Consider the following 16,304-nt stretch of genomic DNA (forward strand, 5'->3'; position numbering starts at 1 on the left):
CCGGAGGGTTCCAGCTCCTGGACGGTGTTGACGAGGAGTGCGTCGGTCTTGCGGCAGGAGGCGATGACGCACTAGAAGAAGGCCGTCCAGGGGTCCGCCCCCGTCGCTGCGAGCATGTACCTCGGGATCTGTGTGCAATGGAGCATGACGTCGGGGAAATCCGGCAGCGGGAACTCGTCGGCCATCGTGTGAGCGTGCGGGAGGTGCTCCCCACGGAGAAGAACACGGTGTTGCCAAACGCGCCGCCCAGGAGGAACACGACGTGGGACGCACCCCGCGCGCGCGACGTCGACTGTCCACCTGAAGAAGGCGTCCGAGACGATGTAGACCAGGGAACGGGAAGCGATGCTCGAGATGAACTCCTCGAACGTGGGGCGGAGCGACTTGGAGGCCTGGAAGAAGGTGATGAACTGGCCGAACTGGATGTCGACGAGGGAGTAGGCGTCTGGCAGGCCGTGCTCGGCAGGCGAGAACGAAAGCGCGTGGAGGTGTAGGGGAGAGGGTGCCGACGGGATGGAGAGGGAGCCCAGGATGCGCGGGGTGGAGACGAGCGTGACGTCAAGCCCCAGGCGGCGCGTGTGGAGGAGGCTGGCCAGGTGGAGGAAGGCGGAGACATGGCCGTGCGCCAAGAGAGGAAAGAGGACGATGTGTGGGCTACCTTCTCTTCCGCCACCGCCATGGTGAATGGATGGGGACGAGGAGCTGGTCAGTTGGATTGGACTGTGGACTCAACCGCGGAGGGCGTCGGCGAGACGACACTGTGACAACAGTGATCTACTATACTTTACTTGTATAAAGTTGCTAGCCTAGGCCAACGCGGAGGGGGTGAGGTACTGTAACAACATCTGGGCAGCCTTCCTTCTGTACGTGGGGAAAAAATTGTGACCATGGTGTGGCGGATCCACTTCGGATTAACTTGATTAAACAGGGTTAAATCGCCTAACATGTGACACCCATGCCTAAGCCAAGTTAACACGAAGTGCCGTCGGATTTCATCCGATTAACCACGTGAACAGGATCGAGTTAGCAAACTCACACGAAGGTGAGTGGTTCCAGAGAATACAACAAGTCCACCGAGTTAAACAACTTAACCATTTAGTTTGGTTAGCAAACTCACACGAAGGTGAGTGGTTCCAGAGAATACAACAAGTCCACCGAGTTAAACAACTTAACCATTTAGTTTTGCAAAACTGGTGGCAAAGCTACTGGCGAACCGACTGGCACCAGAGCTGGAGAAAATGGTTGATGTTAATCAGAGTGCTTTCATCAAGAAGCACTCCATTCATGACAACTTCAAATTCTTGGAGCTGGCGGCAAAGACGCTGCATAGAAAGAAGAAGCCGTCTCTTCTACTCAAGCTCGACATATCCAAGGCTTTTGACACGGTCGAATGGCCTTTCCTCATCCAAGTTCTGGAAGGATTTGGTTTCGGTACTCGTTGGCGGGACTGGATCTCAATGCTGGTTTCCTCGGCCTCCACACGGTTACTGTTGAATGGAGAGCCCGGTAAATTGATTCACAATGCGAGAGGGCCCGCTGCTGTTCATCCTCCTCATGGAAGTTCTGCGCCGGCTCTTCCAACAAGTAGCCCGCAGCGGCGTCCTGTCTCCACCTGCAAACCCAGCAATTCACCATCAGTGTTCCCTATATGTTGACGAAGTCGTGCTGTTCATCGCCCCCACGGTGCAAGATCTGATCACCACCAAAGAAATCATGACTTTCTTTGGTGACTGCTCGGGATTGAGAACAAACCTTCAGAAGAGCCTGGTTGCGCCTATCGCATGCGAAGAGGAGGACATTGACAGGGTCAGGGAGCTCTTCCCCGCGCAAATCTCTGACTTCCCTATCCAATACTTGGGCCTGCCACTCACTGTCGGCCGCCTAAGAAAGGTTGACAGAGTAAGCGCAAGCATCCCCACATGGAAGGCGCCATTGATGAACATGGCTGGGAGGCTGACGACCGTCAAAGCAGTAATGTCCTCCAAATGCATTCATACCATCATCTCCCTCAAAATACCTGACTGGGTGTTTCAAGAAATCGATAAGAGAAGGAGAGGTTTCTTGTGGGCTGGCAAGGAGAAGGCCAACGGTGGGCAATGCCTGGTGGCCTGGACATCTGTTTGCAGACCGCCAGAGTACGGTGGACTCGGCGTCCCTGACTTACGCCCTACGCCTCCGCTGGCTATGGTTAAAGTGAATGGATGAAACAAGACCATGGCGACACCTAGAGCTCGACTTTGGCGTTGATAAGCACGTCCAGGACATGTTCCAAGCATCAATGGACATAAGGGTGGGCGACGGGCGACTGGCCCTATCCTGGACTGACAGATGGATGGGTTCAGACTCGCCATGCGCCATTGCGCCGGACCTCTGTCAGCTCGTCAGGCCAAGGGTCCGGAAGCGACGGACGGTCTCTGAAGCCTCAATTGACAAGCAATGGGTTCTGGATATTACCGGATTACTAACAGTGCAAGCCATTGGGCAATACCTCCAGCTGTGGCCGCTAGTTGAATCGGTTCATCTGCAGCCAGGGACAGAAGATGTCATCAACTCGATTTGCAGGGGCAAAGCCAATTTGGAGAGCCTGGGTGCCACTGAAAGTCAAGTTCTTCGCCTGGCTTGCCGTCCGACGCCGTCTCTGGACAGCAGACCACCGCCACCGGCATGGTCTGCAGGATCCAGCTCTGTGTACGCTTTGTGACCAAGAACTGGAATCAGTGGACCACCTGTTTGTGCACTGCTCTTGTACAAGGCAAGTATGGTTCGCCATCCTGATCTTGATTGGGCTATCCTACCAGTCACCACCAGGAGAGGCAGCCTTGTTGGACTGGTGGTTGTCTTTCAGAGCAGGCCACGACTCACTGAAACAGAAAGGCCTGGACTCGATCGTCATGCTAGTCACTTGGAGTCTGTGGAAGGAAAGAAACAACCGAACCTTTGACAATTGCCCAAGTCAAGCTGCAGGACGGATGGTGGAGGCCGTTGTCGTGAGGGAAGGACACCTCTGGATAAATACATGGCGGCGGCAGGATGGCCAATGGCGGCAACTGTTGGTCCAGGACGGGGAGACCAAGCAAGTAGTCCTTAGTTTAGCTACCTAGCTAATTACCCCAGTCAACCGATTGAATCTTATGCCGTATAGTCCACTAGCAATGTAATATGCGTGTGTGCGGCGACCGCAAAGGACCGTGTTGTAACAATTCTATTCTTCTTAGATGCGCAGCTCTCCTGCGTATTCTCGAAAAAGAAAGAAAAAGTTATCCAATGCTTCTATGTTCTCATCGTCTCGTCCTATTCAACACAATGACGTGAAGGGTAATAGAGATCACCGGGGACAAGAAACTAAAGCGGGAACAGCCTGAAGGATGTTTAATGTAATTCTTTCATTTTTCAGGTTTATTCATATAATCTGTGGATGTACCATGATTCATCTTTAGTATAGTCCTCTTTCTTTCAAAAATTAACAAATGAGCTGATGAAACTATCAATAAACACATGTAGGTGAGCAATATGACTTCGAAAAATGACATGACTTCAAACTGAAAATGCAACCATCGGTAACACACACAGAGATGGGCAAAATTGACTTGGTTACGGGATGCAAAAACCTGCCATTTTCCAACACTTGACAAGCATCAATGTAAAGCCAGCATGCATGCAGCATATACCAGGATCCCACACAATGACACAAGAAACAAAAAAGCTCCCGAAGCATGCTTTCCTGCTATTCTCAGGACGAAGCTGAGCAAATTGAAGGGGTGCTCTTACCTTGTGAGTAGATGGAATTGAGTCGTGGAGGGTAAATATGGTAAAAATTTGAACCTAATCAGGCTACCAGGCCATCACAGCAGAACCAGGGGATTTGGTAGAGCTTGGCAGGCAACCAGGCCGTGAAAACAAGAAGTCAATACCGATAGCATTGTTTCTCCAAAAAAAAAAAGAATGAAAACAGATAGCATTGCAGCGTTCTGGTTGCTGTTCTCTGGCACTCAGAAGCATTGTTTGAGCTCCAACGTCAATTGTGCAAAATACTAATATGGGGTTACATATGGACCCCAAAACGCAATTTAAACATTTACTATGTGCCCTTCTCTTAATACTTAATACAAAGAAATAAAGATAACGCGAACTTTCCATATACTTAGTCGTGCCACAAGATTCGTACTTACAGCTAACTATAATCACTTCTTTAAACATTCTCAGCAAGAGATCGAATATAGAAATCGTTGTTCCACTATTATATTTAAGATATGAATTCAATAAAGAGGATCATTCTGATCTTGTATAGAAACATAAAAACACAAATTCAACAAATTATGTAATCCATCGGAAATAAAATTAACAAAAAAAGAGCTCAAACTTTGCATTATTTCTTGGTAGTACAGGTATAAGGTCTCACAATTTCTCTTTACCAGTTACACTAACGATGCTGATGATTTGAGCATATATGAAAGATCAACTAAATACAGCCAACACTAATTCAAGCTTCCACGTCCACAAGACATCCTTTGTAAATTACATGCTCATGGCATGTTTACAAAACTGTACTGCAAAGATAAGTAAATCCTGGAATTAATGCACCATTGACAAATACATACAAGATTTATACTGTTATATATTTCACGATCGATGATCGCACGTTCTCCATGAAAGCAACAGCCTCATCCTGCAAAGTAGACCAACGGAAATACAAAAGTTAGGACACAGGAGACCTGCAAGAGTAGATGAGCAAAGACCTGCAGTATTGCTATCTATCCCGTAAAATTCATAGAAAGCAAAGACACTGCAGCACCTGATTACTTGTCTTTGCACTTGCTATATTCTCATCAAGAAGTGTTAGTATGGAAATGTTCAGCTCATTCCGCTCAACCATTTCAAGCAACTGTGTCAGACCAGTTAATTAACAACAGTTACAAATTTATAGGTGCGTGAAATAAGTTACCAATGAAAAACAGCATAAGACTCTTCTAGCTTTTCATGGATCTTACTGTCGCTTTTCTATCACTGGACTGCAGAATTTTCATTAGCCGTTCCTTTGCTGTCACAAGGTCATTCTGCAACTTGTCGTATGCCTCTGCAAGAGTTGTTTCAGTTAAACACAGTTATACGTATTCAATCCACACTTGAGTTGGTAATGTTGCTGCAGGATTTAACGGACCAACTCCCTCAAGAAGAACCTTCTGCATTGCCTCCAACTCAATCAATCTGTCTTCCATCTCCTGTAGCGTACACAAACTGATGTCAGCAGAGATGGATCATCAACTAGGTAATCGATTTTGCAGGTTGCGAAAGCAAGGACACTATACCGCCGTTCTGGTGACTGCAAATTTGATCTGTGCTATCTCGCGCGAGACATGGTTGAAGAAGCCCTCGTTCAGCCTTGGCCGTAGCCTGCCGATCTCGACCTCGATCTCGCGCGCCTCCGTGTCGAGGAAGAACTCCACCAGGCCGGCGTCCGTGTCCGGGATCACCCGCGCCTATCCTAGCAGCAGGCGGAAACCACGCGCGCATTTAAGACAAGGAGTATAGTACGACCTCATGCCATCAGGAATCCATTCGAGGGAAAGCCCTGCAGCACGGGAGCACGGCTCGGGCTGCTGGGATTACCTCGCGCTCGCTGCGGCGGCGCTCCTTCTCCTCGCGCACCTGGCGCTCGAACGCCTCGCGCGCCTCGGCGTCCCTCTCGAGGCGGCGGCGGAACTCGAGGCGCGAGATGTGCCCGCCCGTCGGCGCGCCAAGGATGCCCTCCGGGTCCTGCCGCCGGCGACACCCGAGCCAACCAAGAACCAGTTAAGAGACGAGTGACAGGTGGTCGTCGGCGTGGGCTAGTCCAGCCGCGAGAAGCGGGGCAGGGTGAAGTAGACAGAGAGCACGTACCCATCCGATGCAGGAGATCTTGGCCGGGACGGCGCGGCGCCTGGCCGTGGGCGCGCGGCGGACAGCGAGGCGAGGCGCGAGGAGGGGGCCCTGGAGGATGGCGCCACGGAGGGAGGCGAAGGAAGCCATGGCCGGAGCAGAGTACGTTATCCGCTGCACTGACAGAGACAAAGGATCGGGCTATAATGCCTATATAGAGGGCCCGAATGGTCGGGCCCGGTATTCAGTTTCGGACCAGCACGGCTACATGGGCCGTTCGGGGCGAAAACGGCCCACCTCCACATGGCCCGTTCCCATCCGTTTCTTCTCCAGTGATTATATGTTTTTCTTTTTTTCCCCCCATTTTTTCTTTTTAAGCAAGGCCCCTCGCCGAGCCACATAAGCAAATTTGTTGATTATTGTGTCTTGTGGCACAAGGCGCATGTGTATTGAGGATGAATATTGAAAGATGGATAAGAATGACACCTTGTGCAATCCAGATTCCAGAGACGACTGCGTGTCAGTCAATTGAAGCATACCATCTGACAGTTACTGACAGGATAATCTTCCATCCGCAACGCTGATGGCCTACCGCTTAGCGGATGCAGGCGAATAATTAGTTATTCGAGAAATCACGGACGTACTAACACTCCACCGGCGAGCCGGACCACCGGATCAGCAAGCGCCGGGGGCGAAGCCGACGACCTTCTTGCCGAGGTCGTAGAGCACGCTGTACGTCTTCTGCTGCGTGTTCCCGATGATGGCCACGTCGGTGTCGTCGTCGTTGGCGGCGAACGCCAGGCACGCCTGCGACACGTCCACGTCGTACAGGATCCCCGACGCGTCGACGTCGAGGCACGCGCCGCCCTTGAACACCAGCGACACCGCCGGCAGCGGGATGCTCCCCTTGTACCCCGTCAGGTCGTAGCAGGTGTCGAGGATGGAGAACGCGGGGGCCTTCTTGTACCCCAGCGCGTCCATGCCCTTGGCGAACGCCGACCGCATCGGCTCGTACGCCGAGGGCGGCAGCCGCGTGATCACCGTGCCGGAGTCCACGAGCGCGCCGCCGGCGGAGAAGACGGACCCCGGGATGGGCAGCAGGTGCCCGCCCACCTTGATGCCCGTCATCCCCACGTAGTAGAACGTCGGCACGCTGCCGGTCAACATCGGCGTGAGCCGCGCGTTCGCCGCCGGCGCGCCCGGGCCGAAGTCCAGGAACCCCGTCGTCCCCGACGGCGTCGCCGGGAGGCAGTACGCGAACACGCCGCCGTACTTACCGTACGCCTGCACCGTCAGCGACGTCTTGCCGCGGCCGAGCCCCATCAGCCCCGCCGACCGCCCGAACAGCCCGCGGTTCTTCTCGCCGCACCCGAACCGGAACTCCTTGACGACGTCGTGGGCGAGCGTGAGGGTGTCCTGGGCGAAGAAGCCGACGGTGTAGGAGCCGTCGCCGTATTGGACGGCGTAGAGGCAGTGGCCGCCGTCGCAGCCGTTGACGTCGAGGTCGTCGCAGTAGGAGGAGGAGCAGGAGATGTTGGCGTAGCTGGACGACTTGGCCGGGCTGAAGAGCGGCTCCTGCTGCCGGTAGCAGTAGGCCACGCACGGCCGGCACTGCACCCACGTCGTGTCGCTGCCGGTGTCGAACACCACCGTGAACCGCTCCGACGGCGTGCCGAGCCCGATGGTCACCACGTAGTTGCCCGCGCCCAGCGCTTGCCCGGACGATGCCGGGAGGTTCGCCGACGTCGCGTAGGACGACGCCGACGACGCCGGAGTGGTAGCCGACGGCGCGCCGGGCCGGAGCTGGACCGGTGCCGCGCCGCGCTTCGGCCTCGCCCCGCCGGTGGTCTCGGACACGCGGCGGTGGATGTACTCGACGCGGCGCTGGTCGGCGGCGAGGATCTCCGAGTGGGACGGCGCCTTCCCGCGCTTGTCGGCCAGAGGCGAGCACGGGCCGTGCTGGTGCACGATCGGCATCCTCGTGCCCGTCGAGGCGCCGCCATGTTGTTGCCCTGAATTTTCAGACAGACGTTCAGTTCGATTTGAGAATTCAGAATGAAGTTCAAAACTTTCAGTTGCGATTAGAGAATAATTTGCAAACCAGTACTCTTTTTAGAATAAAATCTTGAGTGAACAGCTTAAATAACTTGGCAATTTTATCCCGTGGAAAATTTGTGGATATCAGTTTTCATTTCCAGAGAACTCGTGTAACAAAAATGGAAAAGAAAAACACACACATCATTTTCAGATAATTAAAGGTGCTCTTGTATCTAGCGACGGGCTGTTTTCATTATTTTGTACGGGCTTAGCCATAGTTTTAGCTTCTAGTTGCCCATTTCGACGAAGGGGACTCTGTTTCAGCACAATATCTGTGAACCTTACAAGCCCTGAAGTAGACGACTCCCTGTTACGTCAATGGTCAAAACTAAGTACTACGAAAGTTACTGCTAGTGAACTTTTCACCTGCATAGCAAAAAGGATGGCCTATTTTGTTTCTACTATGGCCATGACTTCTCACTCTGTCATTTTTAAATATTTGGGGGGACATGTCAGAGCTCAGAGGTTAAGGTATGTATGGCGTGCATGGCCCCGGATTCTTCATGTGGCCAAGCATGGTGAAGTTGCTGATGGAGAGTAACTTGAGCACAAGTTTCACATAGCGCATGCCTTCTCAAGTTTCACATGTAGAGGTTGCTACTTAAATGTTTGTAGCTTTGCCGTTTAATCAACTTCAGTAATTCGGATACATTTTCTTATCCATGTGGTATATACATAAACCATATATGAATCCAAGACTGAAGCATGGGATGCAGCAGAGCAGGGTACATGAACTCACTAACCAACAGCAGAAAAAGAATCAGCAGTAAATTAACCACTGTGATGAGCAAATCAAATTAACCTTGTGGCGTGGGGCAAGACGATGAGTCCGCAGCGAGCAGCAGGGACTCGGCGCTCAGCTGCACATGGGAGGAGCTCCCTGCCGCTCCAAGAACAGCAGCGGCAGCAAGGAGCAGCAGCAGGAGGCAGAAGCTTCCATGGCTGGGGCGGCAAGAGGCGGCCATGGGGACGCCGCGGCAAGTGGCTGGGGCGAGAAGTGGAGGGAGCACATGCGCCTCACGTCTCGTTACCACGATGTATATATAGGCCGGGGCTTTGGGATACGATATGATCTGTGGTTTCTGCGCACGGCAGCTGGTTGGTCTAATTTGGAGAGCTGAGCTCCTGCTGCTTCTGCTTTTGCATTGTTCTTCAGTCAGGGGCGACGGCGAGTGCAGGGCAAATCGATCGGCTCTGCAGGTCGCGAGTTCAATCTGATCGACAGACAACGCTTCAACAATCGGGTTTGTTTTGTTCAGTGCCGTTTCCTGACAGATAGCCCTAATTAAAATTAGGATGTGTTTGGATCCTCGGGTTAAAGTTTAACCCTTGTCACATCGAATATTCGGATGCTAATTAGAAGAACTAAACATGAGCTAATTATAAACTAATTGTAGAAACTCTGGGCTAATTGGCGAGACGAATCTATTAAGCCTAATTAATTCATCATTAGCAAATAGCTACAGTAGCACCACATTGTCAAATTATGGACTAATTAGGCTTATTAGATTCGTCTCGCGAATTAGCCTCCATCTGTGCAATTAATTTTATAATTAGCTTATATTTAATACTCTTAATTAGTATCAAACATCTGATGTGACATAGGCTAAAGTTTAGTCCGTGATACAAGGGCATTAGTTGCTTCGATGATTGCTGGGGATCAGACGTCGTGTTGTCACGCATGCCCACTTGACATTTCTAATAAGTTGCAGCGCGGTCGCGATCGTTATTTAGTTTTTGTTAAATCGTTTAATTTAAATTAAACCACGGGGACACTGATGCTTGCCTATCACCTCTTCTGAGTGCAGACACTTCAAAGTTGGTTAAGCGTGTAGATTAGTGCAAAACTTCAGTGTCCACGGGCTCCAGCACGTCCCTGTCGCGCAAGGAGCGCCACATCGTCGTCTGGATAGAGGGCATCGTCATCATCTGTCCAATTTCTCCAAGAACCTGATGAGGTACATTTATGCCCATGCATTTTAGAGCCTGTGTATGGAAGCAGAACAATTTCATATGACAAAAAGAAAATCAATTTCAGTGGACATAGAAATGTCTACCAAAAAGGAAATTCACTTCTAGACGAATCCTGCGGGTGTTTCTTGATCTTTTTTCTACGTTCCAACAAAATCATGTTTTTTTTTCAGGTGCATATGAATCATTTGTAGGCTTGTAGAAGGAATGTCAAGATTTTCAGAGATGCTCCGTAGCACAACTGGGTTCTCTCATCGAGGACAATTACCCAGATACGTATATGTCTTGCAAGGATATGCACCACTCAGTGGCGGAGCCAAGATTGATATCAAGAGGTGCAGAGCTTCTTAAGGACTAGTTTGGGAGCTCAAAATCCCACCAGGATCCTGGCCTTTTTCCCGGACAGATGGCCCGCGTGGAAACTGAGGCACGGACCAAAACTCGCCATTTGGAAGCCCACGCCGCGGGGCTGGGCGACCCGTTCCTCGCGACTTCCCTAGGGTAGGTCCTCCCCACCTCAAAGGTCCGGACACCACATCCTTGTGCGGCTCCCCGAGCGACGCGCCGACACCGATCGGTCTCCTCGTTCAAGCGTCGCCGCCCCTCCGCCTCCCGTCCTAGCACCGCCGCCCCTCCGCCTCCCGTCCAAGCGACACCGTTGCTCCAAGCCTTGACTCCTCGTCCAGGCATCGCCATCACTCTGCCTCTGCGTCCATGGGTCGCCGTGTCCCCTCCCTGTCGTCTGCAACACCACCTCTACCCATGGACCTCTACCTTCATTGCCTCCTCCGCATCCACCATGGCGCCTCGACCTTGTCTTCATCCTCGACACCCACTGTGATGTGAGTTCTTCCTCCTGCTTCCTCCTCTATCAGATTGCCTAGGGTTTTCATTTCTCATGCCTGCAATGTGAGTTCTTGCAGTTAACATCTCAATTCCCAATTGTTCTATCTGAGATCCAATCCTAGGAACATCAACTAACCAGCACGAGCACTAGCACTGATTCAATTTTTTTAGTTAGATATATAGGTTCAAGTCCCAGATGAATTAGATATATACTCATCATATATATTTGTAAGATGAACGCAAACATTGCTATAAGAATGTATAGTTATATGTTTCTTGCCTCTTTCATTTTGCTTATCACATTCTCCTTGTCAAGCATCCATTTGTTTGTGTTGTCATTTTAGTAGGTTATTTGAATCGGAAAAAAATATTTACATTGATGCTGCACAATCCTATTAATTAATTAACTTTACTGCAACAAAAAATGCATGCCTTGTTTCTTAACTTAAACTGAATTTTAGTTAACTTTGACATCTTACTAGCTACTACTGAATAATTCTTCTTAGCACTATTGATTATTAGTAACTTTTTGTGCTGCCTCTGTTTGTGGGATCATATTTAAGAATGGGACAGACAAGGAGGTAAGGAAGAGAAGCTAGGCTATCTCTGCTGGATAGGCAGCTTCAGAGGTACAAAACCCTTACCATTCCTAACCTGGATTGGGGAAATTATATTTGCCTTTCCATTCTATATTGCAATTTCGTGATATGTGCATACAATTTTGGTACTTTGCATAAACTGCAGCAATTTGTTTGTGGTGATATCAAGTCCTTGGTGAAAGATCTATAAACTTTGACAGTGCTATGAACAAACTTTCAGGCTACAAACTATATGAATATCAAGGGACCTTGCTCTGATCGCCCATCAAAGTTCCTGCGGTTTCTTTCTTTCCTAATATTCCAAGGTGTGTGCATCGTCAGCTGCAGCTTTAGTTCTTCTTATGCATTTGGTCACATAGTGCAAAGTTTGGGCTGCATGGCCAGTTCATGGTTATCAGTTTATTAGCAGTGAGCAACTTGCTTTGCACCAGAAACCAAGGAAAAAATTTCGATGCTGAAACCATATTATCTTGTCCTGGGTATTGTAGCATAGGTACCTTATTTAGTTTGACTAGTAACTAGGTAGACTCTAGAGTAGCATAGGTACCGTATTCCTTCTGACTAGTAAATTGTCCTGGGCAATGTTTAATTTTGGGAATAAGGACACACTTGCTCGAGTGGTTTGTTAACAAAATTACTTACCCATATTTACTTGAGTTGCTGACCTTTGCAGCTTCTAGATGTAAAAATATATATGCTTTCTTTGACTTACCTGGTCTTTAACATGGTCAGATATAACTTGCAAGCTTTACCTGATCATTTTTCTAGACCAAATTCAGCAGGGACTCCATTAGTATTGATCTAATTGCAGATGTCTTAGGGATTACACCAACCAGAGGCTTCTTGAGGGACTTGACTTGCTTTGTATCTATGTCTACCATCGTCAGAGTGTATAATATTTTAGCTGGCTTCTAAATTTGTAATGCACATAAAACTGTCCTTTTATGTCTCTTGTATCAGCTGAATGAATGTATTTTAGCTGGCTTCTAAATTTGTAACATACAGAAACTATCCTTTTATGTCTCTTGCATCAGCTGAATGAATGTTGTTCTATCATTTGTATCGGCTGAAACTTGGTACTTTCTCATAGATTGATCTGTCTAAATTTCTAGAAAACATCATGTACCATGCTATGTGATGGCCTGCTGACTTGGTGATAGATTTTGCTTGTTTATCAGCATGTCATCCCAAATGTGCTGCTCATGAATATAGTGATGAGCTGCTCGTGATATAGTGATGGCCTGCTCATGTACAAAATAAAGGTGATGCTATTAACTTAGGACCACTACTATATGTTGTATTCTTGGTTGGTATTTTTTTTTAAAAAGAGCATGCATGGTGGTGGCACAGTCAACCGGACTAATAAACATCATCGCAAGTTGCTCCCACAGAGTTGCCCCGCGTCAGGATCTCCTCCAAACAGCAACAGGGGAGGGGGGCAGCACTGCCCTGCCAGTGGAGGGGGATTTCCAGGTCCAAAATAGTCCCCGTTGGATCATTTTTTCCTGAGGCTAATCAGCCACAAGCTGCCAAACTAGCCCTAATTGTCTTTCTCCCTTGTTCCTTCCATGACTCCAAGTTTCTCCTCTGGGGGTTTAGGCTACACCATCTTGCTTTTAATTTCTCCCTGAATTTTCCGCATTTTACAAAATAAAATAAAATAAAAAAGCACGTCCATGCATGGGTCCATGAGAAAAAGGAAAAATGCCAGAGCGAGGAGTCTAGACTGTCCATGGAGTAGTGGTGCTGACCTGCTGATGGGCATGATGAAAATACATGATTAGTGCGTAGGAAGATAAGAGCTTACTTGCAACAGAAAGAAAGAAAAAAAAGATATAAAATAGCGCAGGGATGAGTTGAGAAGTCTCAGATATTGCAGAAGTGGGCGCCGCGGCCTTCCTGGTGGTGGATGATGCACAAGCGTCCACGTCTCCGCGACCATGACATCGGCTGGTGACATAGCATGGAGGGCAAGCAACCAAGCAATGCCAATGGCCGATGATGCTGACGTGAGCTTTCAGCCAGCGCGCTGATTAATCTTTACGACCTTTGTGCGCGACTCCATCCAAGTCTTGCGCACTGGATCGGAACACATGTGTAGAAGAATGCTACTCATATTAGGCTCCTAGCCGGTAAGCCGACACTACGTGCTAGCTAGGTCAACTCTTGGTCAAAAGGCATGCATGCACGCAGGCTGTGGTCACATTATCTTTCCATTTACCTAGATTAGGAAACATATTAATATCTCTGTACGGAGAATCTTTTCTGCTTCCTCCGTTATCAAATTGTAGCTCGTTTCGACTTTTCTAGATTCATAAATATCATTATGCATCTAGACCTATACTATATCTGCATAGAAAAACTATTTTGGATGAGTGAAAACGACCTACAATTTTGGACGGATACATAACTTTATTTTCTACGTATTTGAGAGAGAGAAAAATCTCTGTGCGGAGAATATGAATTCGGATCGTAACGGAGCGAGCCCATGGTGGTAGGCTGGAACTCTCAGATTCTAACTCATTTTAGGTATCGGTGATCTCGAAAGCCCTCAGTGACCATTATATATACTAGGAGCAGTATACACACATGCCTATTGCCTTGTGTGGCCGCCGGTGGTGGTGGTGCCGGCTGGCCGGCCATACGGCTTGTTGTTGCGCCACTACAAACGGACCGATGATGAGTGCGTGGATACGCATGCACGTGATAGATGGATAATGGATGGTATGGTAAGTGTTAGGCAGGCGGTTTCGGAGCCATGTTGGGAGGAAACTAATAAAATCATATTACTAGTATCCATATCTTGCTGCTTTAGGAGAGCCTCTGTTACTGTTGTTACACCCGACTTTTTTTTTATTTTTTAGCTTTTTTTTAGATTCTCAAATAGGTTCCTGGTAGAAACATTTTAAAATCTGGATATTTAGTTTGGCGTCATCCACGCTGACGCCAAGCTTACACGTCTCGACGGTAGAGGGTTTGGTGCTAAGGTCGTTATGCCGTCGGTGACGTTGGTGCTGACATGGCAGGGGGCTTGGCGTCGTAGATCTTGCGCTGAGCTGTTACCCCATAGCTCTTGGTGTTTCAAATGAAATATGTATAATTATTTCGAGAAGCATGCAACAAATCACGCTAGGGTTCAGCTAGTTAGTACGTGTGTATCTTATCCTAAATAAAGGTCTGAGTTTGAAATCTAGCATTGAATCTTTTTTGCTACATTTTAATCTTTTTTTCTCCCTCCCACCGCGAGCGCGGCAACGAAAAGATCAGCTATATCAATCGATCAGTTAATTGGTTGGTTGGGAAGCTAACTAACAACGCGCTGTTAGTAGAAACTAGTCCTAATCGGTGTGAGCTCAACAATCATCTGAATCTTTCAATCCCGTACCGAACTAGTCGCGAATTAATAATCGATGCGTTGCAAGCTGACTCTGAAGTGTCCATGCACAGAAGGGGACTGCGCTTATTAACTTGCATGAATATGGTCAGTTTCCGTAGACACGTGAAAAGAATTAACTGATCGATTGATATAGCTGATCTACTAACAGCGTGTTGTTAGTTAGCTTCCCAAATAGGATAACTGATCGCGTTGGTTGGTTGGAAGCTAACTGATCGATTGATATAGCTGATCTTTTCGTTGCCGCGCCCGCGGAGGGGGGAGGGAGGAAAAAAAAGATTAAAATGTAGCAAAAAAGATTCAATGCTAGATTTCAAACTTAGACTTTCAGGATAAGATACGCGCATCCTAACCAACTGAACCATAGCGTGATTTGTTGCATGCTCCTTGGAATAATGATACATGTTTCATTTGAACTATGGGGTAACAGCTCGGCGCCAAGATCTAGAGCGCGAAGCTTGATGCCATCGACGCATGCGCCAAGCCCCCTGCCATGTCAGCACCCACATCACCGACGACCTTGGCGCTAAATCCTCTGGCGCCGAGACGTGTAAGCTTGGCGCTAGTGTGGATGACGTCAAGCTACGGATCTAGATTTTGAGATGTTTTCGCCAGAAATCTATTCATAAGAATCTTTAAAAAAAAGCTAAAAGAAAGTCGTTGTTTCGCTGTCATCGAACCAGCGCTCAACACGTGTTAGACAAGTCACGTAGGCTTCACGCGTGACAAAAGGAGAACTCCTGCCCTCCAGGGCCTCTGCTACTGTTTGTTAACCGGCGCTCGACGCGTAGGCTTATCTACCACTCTGTTACCCGTTAGTCCTCCTCTGAACCACTGTATTATCTGCATTTCTCTTATATGGTCCTACGGTTGGACTTGACGTGATGCAAATGCCCTGAGAGCTCAATTGCATGCTTGATTGATTTAGCTACGCGATGATGTACTGAAAGTGTAAAATAAGAGATTTTGAGGCAGGATTTGTAACTGAACATGATTGAAATAGACACCTGTAACACTTGGTTGTTCTGATGCTCTAATTGGTACATTGGTGCTCTAATTGTGTTTGTTCTAGATCACCAAGGTAGCGAGTAATCTAATACTAATACAGTAGGACAGAGGTTTTGGAAGGATAGATTTCAGGTAAAAGAGATAATTCTAGATCTACTCCAGTGTACTTTCTTTTCCATGCTCTGTTTATAACTTGGGATCATAGGGCTGTGCAAGTAATTTGCTATAGCTCCATATGACAATTCTAGAACAGCTATTTTATTAGACTGCAAGCTACACTAATCAAGGGGGCTTCAGACTCATATATGATATATGACATTATCACATTAAGGTTCTTAGTACATGTACTGCCTTCTACTGAATGTAAACTGCTGCAGGTAGCATCTTATAGCCTAATTTGACTTAATTAGATAAAGACGAGAGGCTGTGTAACAGCTACAAAGAGAGAAGTGTCACTCTGCAATTCTAGGAGAAGGTGATGTACATTTTTCCACCCTTGCACTGTTACACCTTCTCCGACACAAGAAAAATAT

General features: G+C 48.3%; 2 protein-coding genes across 3 annotated transcripts; both read right to left on the reverse strand.

The window, feature by feature from the left end:
• Positions 1-4,338: 4,338 nt before the first annotated feature.
• On the reverse strand, positions 4,339-6,485 carry LOC117852562 (uncharacterized). Of its 2 annotated transcripts, none has more exons than XM_034734689.1 (8): positions 6,343-6,485; positions 5,878-6,030; positions 5,608-5,754; positions 5,307-5,477; positions 5,159-5,219; positions 4,989-5,074; positions 4,793-4,882; positions 4,339-4,666 (listed from the first exon to the last, which is right to left on the reverse strand). In XM_034734689.1, exons 1-8 carry the CDS (start codon positions 6,391-6,393, stop codon positions 4,604-4,606), a joined length of 822 nt encoding a protein of 273 aa, XP_034590580.1. In that variant the 5' UTR covers positions 6,394-6,485; the 3' UTR covers positions 4,339-4,603. The 2 variants fall into 2 exon arrangements, with proteins under 2 accessions (XP_034590580.1, XP_034590581.1); XM_034734690.2 differs by having other exon boundaries at positions 5,878-6,035; positions 6,343-6,483.
• On the reverse strand, positions 6,306-9,143 carry LOC117852561 (aspartyl protease family protein At5g10770). The gene is made up of 2 exons (XM_034734688.2): positions 8,756-9,143; positions 6,306-7,868 (listed from the first exon to the last, which is right to left on the reverse strand). Exons 1-2 carry the CDS (start codon positions 8,916-8,918, stop codon positions 6,532-6,534), a joined length of 1,500 nt encoding a protein of 499 aa, XP_034590579.1. The 5' UTR covers positions 8,919-9,143; the 3' UTR covers positions 6,306-6,531.
• Between the last annotated feature and the right edge of the window lie 7,161 nt (positions 9,144-16,304).

Source organism: Setaria viridis, chromosome 4 (genome assembly GCF_005286985.2).
Source record: "Setaria viridis chromosome 4, Setaria_viridis_v4.0, whole genome shotgun sequence".
NCBI classification, from domain to species: Eukaryota; Viridiplantae; Streptophyta; class Magnoliopsida; order Poales; family Poaceae; genus Setaria; species Setaria viridis.

Excerpts from the sequence above, each read along its gene's own strand:
- LOC117852562 (XM_034734689.1), bottom strand. The coding sequence starts at position 6,393 with ATGCTTCAATTGACTGACACGCAGTCGTCTCTGGAATCTGGATTGCAC. Across the intron at positions 6,031-6,342 it reads TGGAATCTGGATTGCACAAG|CGGATAACGTACTCTGCTCC; the intron begins GTGTCATTCTTA and ends CTGTCAGTGCAG. Across the intron at positions 5,075-5,158 it reads GGTTCTTCTTGAGGGAGTTG|AGGCATACGACAAGTTGCAG; the intron begins GTCCGTTAAATC and ends CAACTCTTGCAG.
- LOC117852561 (XM_034734688.2), bottom strand. The coding sequence starts at position 8,918 with ATGGCCGCCTCTTGCCGCCCCAGCCATGGAAGCTTCTGCCTCCTGCTG. Across the intron at positions 7,869-8,755 it reads GTCTTGCCCCACGCCACAAG|GGCAACAACATGGCGGCGCC; the intron begins GTTAATTTGATT and ends CTGAAAATTCAG.